A 12,507-nucleotide genomic window follows, 5' to 3' on the forward strand; every position below is an offset into this window, starting at 1 on the left:
TAGTTTCCAGCCGTTATTCACGAGGCAGGTTCTCTAGATCGAAGGGTTCGCAAAAATCAGTAATGGTGATCTTCTCTGGGTCTGTCGGACGCATAAAAGATCTGTCTCGCAAAGGGGCATGCCTACATCAATTGAAATTCGATGCGACTGGCACTCTCAGTAGATAGTCTGCTAATCTGGCAATTTGTAGATCAACATATATAGGGCACAAAGTCTGTAAATTTCTTCTAAAAGGCCAACATTCTGATATTGCTGTTGGCACCAAGCTACTTGCTATAAATCTCTGTGTTTTTTTCATCTTGCGAACAAGGGTGCTGCAATATTTTCTTCCATACAGTACTTTCACCAAATTAGTAATGGTCGCATTGCAATGCAATGCAAACTTCCAGTAGAATGCAAACTTCCAGTAGAAATCACTCCCCCAGCTCATAAGTGGCTCACTATCAGGCCCAAATGGTCCGATTTAAACCCCATCGGAAGAATGAGGCAGATACAAGCACCATGAGACTCGCCAGCCGGATGCCGTCACTTAGTAAAAGAGGTCCACTATGCATCCAAAGCTTCTCAACAAGGCATCACAGCTCCAGCATACTCACCACGGATGATCCACTTTTTAGTAAGCTTTTAGCTCTCCGTCACAAGAGCCGCACGTATTTCAAAAGCACTCATCCAGCATCAAAAAGGAAGGATCATGCCACAAATACAAGGCATCAGGTCTTGAGATCATCATCACGCGTCCATGGTTCGTAGGATTGCACAAATCTTGTATTTAGTCCTCCCAAAGCCCAAGGTAAGGTAAAATTAATAGATTATGAGCAAAAAAGGTAGAAAATTTTCACTCTTTCATCCTCAAAATAACAAATACATAAGCCAGGAGGGGAGAGACTCCAACTCATGTGGCCATTTTCCTCGGTGCGCAGGCTCCGCTCCATTGCAGGCTCTCTTGCCAAAGACCCCATTCTCTGTTTCTCAGATTCTAGGGTTATGGTCAGATGGTTTCATCCTTCATTTGAACCAACTGGTGTTTTTGCCCTTCTTAGGGAGGATTTTGGCCAAGGAGTTTTACTCCTTGCAGACTTTGAATGTTTGCCATAGTCTTCTGCAATATCTGGAACTTACTAATGAGTTTTCAGTAGTCAGACCACTTTTGTGTTGTTTTCGGGCCCTAAAAAGGATACCTCAGCTTTTAAGGCTATGATTGTGAGATAGCTTAAGGAGACCATTAATTCAGAATATATTATGGCAGGCAGGACCCCCACCAATTTCACTGAAGGATTATTTCACTAGGATAGTATTTCTTGAATGGAGATGCAATCCTTTTTCCTTGAGAAGATCCGTCACTCTGACCCTGGTCATCTTTGCACACCTTTTTGAAGTTATTTTTGCTACATTTTCTAGGCCCCCACCCTACTTCAGGAGTACTTTGCTGCATCCCACAATTTATGGATTTATCTGTTACTGATGTGATGGAAGGAAAATTCTTACCTGATGATTTTCTTCCTTTAATCAGGGAAGATGAAACCAGGAAAATCACCCTGTCTGGTTCTCTGGCAAGATGTTTCTTACAATTTATTGGACGTTGTTCATTGGATTGCTCTAAGTTTTTGTGAGGAAGGAGAGGTCTGTATATTATGATGCCTTGGTTTCTGCTTTGCTGGTGGAATACTTGGCCTAAGGACCGTCATAAAGATTAGAGTTCAGTGCCCTCTGTCTCCACCTGCAGGTAGATGGTTATAACTCACAATTTCTGGATTTATCAGGTAAGATAATTTTTCCTTAAGTTGGTCCTATATAGAGTATTGGGGTTTGAGATAAATAATTTGCATTAACATGTACCAGCATGCTCTAATTTGCATCTTAAAACAAAAACTGAAGATGTGGAGGACTAAAATAACTCAAAATTCCTTTCTCTTCACTAAATGCGCACTGAATGTGAGTACACACAAAAAAGAAATAACGAAGGAGAGACTGACCCTGACCCTTGATGAAGTGGTAGAAACTATGAAACGCTGACCATCATTGGAAGGACTGTGGAGGAGTGGCCTAGTGGTTAAGGCTGCAGCCTCAGCATCCTGAGGTTGCAGGTTCATGCCAGCGCTGCTCCTTGTGACCCTGGTACATCAGATTGTGAGCCCACTGGGACAGATAGGGAGAAATTACTTGAGTTCCTGAATGTAAACCACTTAAGCTATTAGCAGTGTATATAAATAAAGCAGAAGGGTTAGTTTGCTTAGTCATCTGCAATGAAGATTAAAAAAAAAAAAAATGTGGTGATGTTTAGAAGGTAGAGCATGAAGAGAGAGCTCACCAAGCGATTGAGGATTTTTCCTTTGTTATTTTTGTTTTTGGTGTACTTGCACTCAGTTTATATTTAGTGGAAAGAGTAGTTTGAGCTATTGTGCATCATTGCATGTTATTGAAGATTAATACTGAGAATAGTTAAATGAAGTTTGATTCTCTCTGAGAACTGACTTAATTTTGAGTGAACTTAGGCTACTGAACAATATCTTGGTATTTTCTGATGCTGCTGCGTGCTGAGCTATCCAGTGCTGAATAATTAACAATATGCACCTTTTATCGTAAAGGTGATCAAACAGAAGATCAGATGTGTAGATAGTATTTAAAGAACCATTATTTTTCAGTAAGACTGGATTTTGTAGCAAGTCTAATGGCATTGTACAATTTCTAACATTTTAGTAGTAATTTAGACAGCAGCTTATTAGAAGTGAGCATACGCACAATGGAAAATCAGTTTTTGAGAAGAATCAGTGAAACTAAATATATGTTATGTCTTTAACTGTTTTCTGTTCATTTCCCTAGGCTGTGGATCGGTTCTTAATGAAAAGGGTGATGTAGAAATGGATGCCATTATCATGGATGGTAAAAATCTAGCCTCAGGCGCAGTATCTGCGGCCAGATGTATAGCTAACCCAATAAAACTTGCCCGCCTTGTCATGGAAAAGGTATGTGAAATGTGCGATGACACAGGAAGTGTAAATTGTATATACTGGTCATAAACCTTCCTTTGTTGTCTTTTGCAGGTTGCTGGTAAGAAGTGAGAGCTTGATCAAGAAATTAAAAAAAAAATGATACAAATTTAGACTACTAACTCATATAACATATTTTTTTGTAGTGGTGATTTTTCTGTTTCACTGTTTTAAGTGTCATTTAGAACAACAGTGCTTGGCATTTTATTATGAATGTTTACTATTTCATGTTTCTTAACATGATACCCATAACCTGATGCCTACCACAGATAGGGATACTGTTTTACAATTTGGCATCTTGCAAATATATTGGGGTCTGCAGACTGAAAAACTGCAGGCAGGAAGTTGGAGGACTGGGCATCCAAATGGCAGATGAAATTTAATGCTTTATAGTTAAAATACACTATTCAGGGCAGGTTCACTTGAACCATCCCTAAAAGCCTTCTATTTTAATGGCTCTTCTGGCCCTCAGAGATGCCACCAAGTGTTCAATAGACTTTCATAGCACCTGGCTTTATGCATCCAATCTTCATCGGGTCATTGTTTAAAGATTATTTTCATACTCCTAATGAGTTAAGTTAAACCATCAACTTTACTAGGTTAAATAAATGTTGTACTTAGTAAAGTTGACGGTTTAACTTAACTCATTAGGAGTATGAAAATAATCTTTAAACAATGACCCGATGAAGATTGGGTGCATAAAGCCAGGTGTTATGAAAGTTTATTGAACATTTGGTGGCATCTCTGAGGGCCAGAAGAGCCATTAAAATAGAATGCTTTTAGGGATGGTTCAAGTGAACCTGCCCTGAATAGTGCATTCGGGTATACCTTCTATTGAAATTGAATTGTTTCAAGTCTTTCATAAGAATTTATTATAGTTAAAATAAGCATGATTAAGGCTTTAGGGCTGACCAATGAGGAAGCTTGCTACAATAAACTTGAACTTTAAATGAAATTACATGCTTGAGTGTAGCCGCTGAAGTCATGTTATGAATAATTTGAATTAAAAATATTTATGGGCAAAATCTGAATAATCTTGAAAAAATTTCCAAGAATATGGAAAGTGGAGAACTATTGAATTACATTGGAAAGAATAATCATAGTTACCAGAATGCTTGGGTCTATCTACCTTAGGAGTCAGCACCCAAGAAAAAGATCTAGGTGTCATTGTAAACATCTAACTGAAATCTTCCGTCCAATGTGCACCATCAGCCAAAAAAAGCAAATAGGATGCTAGGAATTATTAGAAAAGGGATAGTGAATAGGACTAATAATAATGCCTCTGTATTGCTCCATGTTGTGATCTCATCTTGAGTATTGCATTCAATTCTGGTCTTCGTTTCTCAAAAAAGATCTAGTAGAATTAGAAAAGGTTCAACGAGACCGAGATAATAAAGGGGATAGAACTCCTCTCATATGAGAAAAGAATAAAGAGGTCCCTAGGGCTCATCAGCTTAGAAAAGAAATGTCTGAAGGAAGATATGATTTGAAGTCTATAAAATCCTGAGTTTGTATAGAACAGGTACAAGTGAATCAATGATTTACTCCATCAAAAGTTACAAAGACTAGGAGACACTCAATGAAGTTACAGGGAAATACACTTCCCCCTCCCCATTCGCGGCTTCCGCACTCATGATTTCACATAATCGCAATTTTTTTTGGGGGGGGAGGGGAAAAAAAAAGAGACTACGGAAACTCCCCACAGCCATTTCCTATTGACGATCTGCACGGGGCAGGAGCGTAAGAAGATCGCTCCTGCCCCGAAAGCCTGCTAGACCACCAGGTAAGGCCGGGATGCCGGGGGAAGGCAGGAGGGAGGCGAGGGTGGGTCAGAGCCGGATATTCGCGATATTTCCCTATCCCCCGCGAATAACGAGGGAGATGTGTACTTTTAAAACCAATAGAAGGAAAAAATTTTCACTCTAAGAATAATTAAGCTCTGGAGCTCATTGTCAGAGGATGTGATAACAGTAGTTAATGTAGCTGAGTTTGAAAAAGGTTTGGACAAGTTTCTGGAGGAAAAAGGTTGAGACTGACATGAAGGAAGCCACTGCTTGCTCTGGGATTGGTAGCATGTAATGTTTCTATTATTTAGGTTTCTGCCAGGTACTTGTGACCTGGATTGGCCAATGTGGAAACAGTATACTGAGACAAATGAACCATTAGTCTGACCGAGTATGGCTATTTTTAAGTTTTTATGTTTTTAATGATTTTGTACTAAGAAAATAGAAAAATTAAAAGACAACAAGCAAATATGTATTCTTTGTAAACAATATGCCTCTCCTTTTAAATCATAGAGATCTCTTGAAAATTAGTTAAACCATGTCTCTGGTGCTGAAAAGTAATGCATCCACTTGAAAAGCCTTTGTTTAAATCAGTGTATTGCAAACTGTGTACCGCCCAAGATTTCAGGTGTGCTGCAAGACGACAGGGATGAGAGGCGCCGGCTGAATGCCCTACCAGATATGCATCTCATGGCGAGCGGGACATCCTGTAGGCAATCATCCAGTGCCAGCACCTCTCCTATCCCCGGTGCCTCCCTAGTCCAGTATTTTTGGAAACAGTAAAAAGTGATTCACATCTACCCTTTCCACTCCACTCAGTATTTTATAGACCTCTATCATATCATCCCTGAGCCATCTCTTCTTCAAGCTGAAGAGTCCTAGCTGCTTTAGCTTGTCTTCATAGGGAAGTCATCCCATCCTTTTTATCATTTCCGTTGCCCTTCTCTGTACCTTTTTTAATTCCGCTATATCTTTTTTGAGATTTAGCGACCAAAATTGCACACAGTATTTGAGGTATGGTCGTACCATAGAACGATACAAAGGCATTTTAACATTTTCATCTTCGTTTTCCATTCCTTTCCTGATAATTCCTAGCATTCTATTTGCTTTCTTAGCCGCCGCTGCACACTGAGCTGAGGGTTTCAATGTATCCTAAATGATGACACCTAATATGGAGCCCTGCAGCACACAGCAGTAGTTTGGGTTCCTCTTTCCCACATGCATCACTTTGCACTAGCTCACATTAAACTTCATCTACCATTTTGATGCCTAGTCTTCCAGTCTCACAAGATCCTTTTGCAATTTTTCACAATCATCTTGCGATTTAACAACTTTGAACAACTTTGTGTCAACAGCAATTTAATTATCTCACTAATTATTCCCATCTCTAGATCATTGTTAAAAAGCAGTGGTCCCACCACAGACCTTTTGGAAATCCCACTATTTACCCTTCTCCATTCAGAATATTGACCATTTAAACCTACTCTGTTTTATAATAATAATAAAGCTTTATTTATATCCCGTCATACATGTTCAGTTCAAGACGGTATACAATAGTGGAAAAGTACAAAGTAGAAGATGAACCTTTTCGGTTCTAGACAGTATATAATAGTGGATACAGTAGTGGATGGTTACAGAGTGGGAATGTGGGGTAATTAACAATATAAGTAAAGTAAGGAGGGGGGGAAGGGGACAGAGAGAGAGAAAGATGGAAGTAGAGGGGGAAGGGGGAGGGGTTTCATAAAGAGGCAGGGGTTTGGAGAATCAAATGAATTTGTCGAATAGGTGGGTTTTGAGGGATCCCCTGAGAGCTTGGTATGTTGGGGCATTCAAGAGGAGGTTGCTTAGGGTGTTGTTCCATATGCCTACTTGGAAGGAAAGTGTTCTATCTAGGAATCTTTTGTAGTGGCATCCCTTGGGGGATGGGAATGAGAATAACAATGTTTTGTGGGTGGGGCGGGGATTGTCCTGTAGGACGAAGTGATTCAGGAGGTAGGTGGGTGAAGTACCGAATAGTGTCTTGTAGCAGAGGCAGCCAAATTTAAAGATGATTCTGGCCTCAATCAGCAGCCAATGTAATTTTCTGTAGTATGATGTGGTCAGATTTTTTCAGGCCGAAGATCAGACATACCGCCGTGTTCTGAATCATTCTTAGTCTTTTAATGGTTTTCTTATGAGATCCTAGGTATACGATGTTCACAGGACTACTGCAACTTAGAATCAGAGCATGGACTAGGAGTCTGAATGTGGTGAAATCAAAGAACGATGCGTAATTTCCATAGAAGGTTAAAGCATTTTTTTTTTTTCAACTTAAATTTCAAGTATTACACTTGTACAGAAAGCAAGAATAGAATAGATATCAAATACAATAGTAATATAATTCCTAAGTTAACAATTATACTATTTATGCTCAAGTCCACAAATTAAGATCCAAGAATTAAAGAAAATTGGTGAAATTATAAGGAAAAACAGTAATAATATTAAGAAACTGAGAGCTATAGCACTGAGATGGGGTCACAATATCCAAATTATAGGGCTCAAAGATTATTAACATTCAGACGAGACATAGCCACGAAATTTGTCAGTTGTGATGGTTCAAAAAACACATATTTAAGAGTACGGTAATACACAATACATTTACACGGGTGTCTCAAATAAAAAGTTGCCCCCAAAGATAAAACCCCAGGTTTCAAAAGAAGAAATTCACGGCGGCGCCTTTGCGTCTCCCGTGCCAAATCTGGGAACATTTGTATTTTATAACCAAAAAAGCTTTTTTGTCTATTTTTAAAGTAAAGTTTTTACAACCATGTTTTATCAATTGGCAACTTTTTATTTGAGACACCCGGTTATAAAAACTTGATAAAGCATTTTTTTTATAAGTATGTTGGTATGGGCCTCAATTGTGAGCTGTTGATCTATGGTAACTTTCAACCAGTTTTTAATCCATAATAAGACATTCCCTTCAATCCTATGACTTTATAATTTCCATAAAAGTCTTTCATGACGTAGTTTGTCAAATTCCTTTTAAAAATCAAAATACAGAATATTAACCGGCTCACCTTTATCCACATGCTCTTTCACCCCTTCAAAGAAATGTAGTAAATTGGTGAGGCAAGATTTCATTTGACAGAATCCATGTTGGCCTTCTTTCATTAATCCATTCTCGTGTATAGAGGAATGGGGTCTTGTATACTGCCTTTTGGTGGCTTTGCATTTCAAAGCTGGCATTCAAAGCAGTGGGCACTGGAGGATTAAGTGACTTGCCCAGGGTCACAAGGAGCAGCACTGGGATTTGATCTCACACCCTCTGGGTGCAGAGGCAGCAGCTCTACCAGTGAGCCACACATTCAGTATAGGCTCTGTCATTTTTCCTTTCTTTTTTTTTTTAATCTTTATTGATTTTCAAACTTTGATAGTGCAATACATTTGATTAATCATGAATACTACATGAAACGCACTATTAACTATACAATTGATGCATTAAACAATCATTTTCTCCCATCCTCAACTTAATTACTAAATACAATAATACATATAATGTACTTGCAATATTATAATTAAATAATTTAACTCTTCAAAGTATATTTCCCTCCCTCACCCTCCCACCCTCCCTGAATGTGTAAAGAACTCCAATGAAAAGGGAAGAAACATGATCCTTACTGTAGTCAATGGACTCCATGAATCATTAAAGTACTTACTAGTCCCCAAACTTTCCACCATCATTCTTTCAAACTTGCAGGAGATAGGCCCAGATAATGTCTGGTGTCCGTCTCCTGCGGAGCCTGCAAACAAACCGGCACCAGTCCAAAGCAGTCAAGATGGTACCAAATGGATCTGCTTCTGATGTACCTAAAAAAATTGTTATGAGTTTTTGCCTCTTTGGCAAGTTTCTCTTCATATTTTTTCTTAGCTTTCTTTATCAATGCTTTGCAAATAACTTGCAGTGCTTGTGTCTCTTCTTATTTTCTTCATTGGCATCCTTTTTTCATTCTTTAAAGCACGGGTGTCATAGTTGGTCCTCAAGGGCCGCAATCCAGTCTGGGTTTTCAGGATTTCCTCAATGAATATGCATGAGATATATTGGCATACAATGGAAGCAGGGCATGCAAATAGATCTCATGCATATTCATTGGGGAAATCCAGAAAACCCGACTGGATTGTGGCCCTTGAGGACCGACTTTGACACCCCTGCTTAAAGGATGCTTTTTTTGGCCTCTTTCATTTCACTCTCGTTTCTCTTCTTTCCACCTCTGTTAATATGTGGAATACATCTGGTCTAGGCTTCCACCACGCTGATATTTTGAAATAACATCCATGCTTGGTTTATAGACCTAACCTTTGCGACCGATCCTTTTAGCTTTTTTTTCAACCATTTTCCTCATTTTATTATAGTTGCCCTTATGAAAATTAAATGCCTCTAAAGTAGATTTCTTTTGCAATGTCACTCCAGTTATCAGCTCAAATTTGATCATGTTATGATCACAGTTTCCCAGCAGACCCAACACAGTTAACTCCTATACTATGCCTTGCATCCCACTAAGGACCAAATCTAAAATATCTCCCCCCTCTTGTCAGTTCCTGGACCAGTTGTTCCAAGAAGCAGTCATTTATGATGTCTAGGAATTTTACCTCCCTAATGTAACATTTAACCATTCAATGTTGGGGTAATTGAATGCCCCAAGTTTGACTCAATCAGTTTTGCAGGAAATCATTTTCCCAGGCTAATTCAGCCAATCATAAGGATCTCACTACAACCAATCATTGCACAGCCTCCTCTTCCTTCAATGATTTTCTTCCAATCAGAGGCAGATTCCAGTGTTTCTTATGGTAGCATTCTGTTCAGTCAGTTTCTTCATTATAATATCCTTCATTCATACACATCCTTCTCCTGTAACAATTTTCTTCTACTCAAATGCAGTATCTGACTGAATAGTATGCTGCCAAAGGAATCACTAGAATCTGTCTCTTATTGGAAGAAAATCATTGAAGGAAGATTGTTTGTAGTGAGATCCTTGTGATTGGCTGAATTAGCCTGGGGAACAATTTCCTGCAAATATGATTAGTAGATGTTGTTAGAGAGACAGAGCTCAGTAAAAGAATGAATGATATCATAATGAAATATCTGACTGAAGAGAGAAGTGCAGGAGGAATTCTGAGAATCTGCCTTTGAGTAGAAGAAAATTTGTGCTTGGTGCCATTTATATTTTCAGTGCTGGATATTGATGTGCTTGAGCTTTCTTCTAAATGGCTAATTGAGTGGGTAAATAAAATCACCTATTATACTGTTGCCCAGTTCTCCAGCTTTCCTAATCTCTGAATATATTTCTTCATCTGTCTGTTCTTTCTGTCCTGGGGACGGTAGTATAACCCTACTTTTATATTACTTCCCTTCACACATAGAATTTCTATCCATATGGATTCTATACTGCTATTTCTGTCATGCAGAATATTTATTTTATTTGATTCAACTCCCAATTTAACATATAGTGCAACCCCCTTCCAATTTGATCTACTCTACCCTTGTGATATAATTTGTACCCAGTTAATACGGTGTCCTATTGATTGTTCTCCTTCCACCAGATCTCCGAGATGCCCATATATCTACCTCATTATTCAGTGCTATATACTCTAACTCTTCTATTTTATTTTTTAGGCTTCTAGCATTTGAATACAGACATATGGTTTTTTCCTTGTAACTACAGGCTGCTGAGAAGACAGGGAAAATTTGAGTCTTTTATTCTGCCTTCCTCTTAAACACTCCTGGATTTCTTTCACCATTATTGAAACCTCTTTACTGGGACTCTCTAAATATCCTGGGCTTACTAAACTCCTGAGACGCCATTGTGATTTCCTCCCTGATCGTTTCATTACCCATTTACGTCTTGGGATATGGTGCAGGCAGCAGTGAATATGACTTCTGCCACCTCTTTATTATTTTTGAAAGTTTTTCTTTAAATACATGTTTGTGGAAGACTGCCTGTTTTATTGATATTCCCGCTCCTGACGAAGGATCCGAAACAGGGCTCTGTCGAGTGGTGACCCCATCTGGCAAGACGATATGTGTTCTTCGATTTCAAATTCAGCTAAGTACTGATTAAGCGCCGGTTTGAGTTTATGGTGCTCATTTTTCTAGGTGCTATAATGACATGGTGCTATAATGACATGGTGCTATAACTTATTGGACGTTTTATTATATGGTGCTAGGACTCTGTGGTGCTTTTGATTGTTTGGTGCTACGTTTATTACACTATGCCATGAACTTTACATGATGCTATGAACTTTGAGCTTTTATGGAATTTTTGATGTTATTTATAACCTTTTTTACCTGATAGGAGTGCTCACAGTCTTAGCATTTTTGATGTTTTCTGATGTTTTTTCTTTTTTGCACTCAGCACTTTCAAGCACATTTTTTCACAATGTGATGTTTTTGGGAATTTTTCTATTTTTTATTATTTATTAAGATCCTTCCTCTGACAATAAGTTTTTTTTTTCTCTATTTCAGCACTTTTCACTTTAGCACTTCTGGTCACTTTAAAAGGACTTAATGATATATGAGGTGATTCTCATTTGGACTGAGGTTCTGGTGCTAGTCACCTATGAGAAATAGCCTGAGCCTATACACCAGTGGTCTCAAACTCAAACCCTTTGCAGAGCCACATTTTGGTTTTGTAGGTACTTGGAGGGCCTCTGAAAAAATAGTTCATGTGTTATTAAAGAACTGACAATTTTGCATGAGGTAAAACTCTTTATAGTTTATAAATCTTTCCTTTTGGCTAAGTCTTAATAATAATATTGTCATTTATAGCTAAAGAGACATATGATCAAGAAACTGTTTTATTTTACTTTTGTGATTATGATAGACATACTGAGGGCCTCAAAATAGTACCTGGCGGGCCGCATGTGGCCCCCGGGCCGCATGTTTGAGACCACTGCTATACACCGTACGTTACCTATTTAAGGCTCATACTGATGTCCTTTATTGACTTGTGTTATTTATTATTTATTACTTATTTTGACAATTTATTTAGGTGACCAGTTGTTAGTTTTTCATATATTTTCTTCAGGGGTAAAGGACCGCTTAGCTAATTTTTATTCAGTTTTGTATTGGACAGTATTGGCTATTCTAGTCCCTTCGGGTTGCAGATCCTTTTTGCTGTTTTATTAATTGCTACCATTTAGAAGCTCTCCTGACAAGAATGTATCACAGGGCCTTACAGAAAGTCTAGAGAATTGGTGATGGATGTGCAGTTTCCTGGTAAATGTGAACAAATCTGCCCAGGTTTGAAAGGAATGAATGAAAGTCCTTTAGCCAAACTCTGTCCTGGACAGGAGTCATTCTATCCTACAGGGATGGTTTCAACACTGGGTGCTCAACCTGATATACATCCTACCTTCTTCTGCATCCTTGATCTATCCCGTCCCTTTCGGTTCACAGTGTATTTTCCATATTTGGCAGACTTTTCTTGTACTTATTTTTGTTCTCTTTTTTTACTTTAGCACTTTCCTTCTTAGAGGTTTCAATAAAATCTTAATCCAAGGAACATTTATTTAAAATCCCAATCCAGTTCTGAATAAAATCTTTATTACCTAAAAATATCCAAGGTTCCTTGAAAATACAAAGACCTCTGAGTATCCTTTTAACTTGGTAGTATTCAATAAGGGTGGCATATTATAGATCCATACATTTTGCTTTTATTTGTAAATGTGCCAGTTTTCTCCATTCATTCAAATACATA

At 38.4% G+C, this 12,507-nt stretch overlaps 1 protein-coding gene across 2 annotated transcripts in view; it reads left to right on the plus strand.

Moving 5' to 3' along the window:
• The window catches only part of ASRGL1 (asparaginase and isoaspartyl peptidase 1), an 82,470-nt gene that overhangs the window by 25,843 nt on the left and 44,120 nt on the right, over nucleotides 1-12,507 (plus strand). For both annotated transcript variants that reach the window (XM_033938331.1, XM_033938330.1), the window contains exon 3: nucleotides 2,821-2,963. In XM_033938331.1, coding sequence (XP_033794222.1) covers nucleotides 2,821-2,963 — 143 coding nt within the window. The remainder of the gene's footprint in view (nucleotides 1-2,820; nucleotides 2,964-12,507) is intronic.

The sequence above is a fragment of the Geotrypetes seraphini genome, chromosome 3, assembly GCF_902459505.1.
Source record: "Geotrypetes seraphini chromosome 3, aGeoSer1.1, whole genome shotgun sequence".
NCBI classification, from domain to species: Eukaryota; Metazoa; Chordata; class Amphibia; order Gymnophiona; family Dermophiidae; genus Geotrypetes; species Geotrypetes seraphini.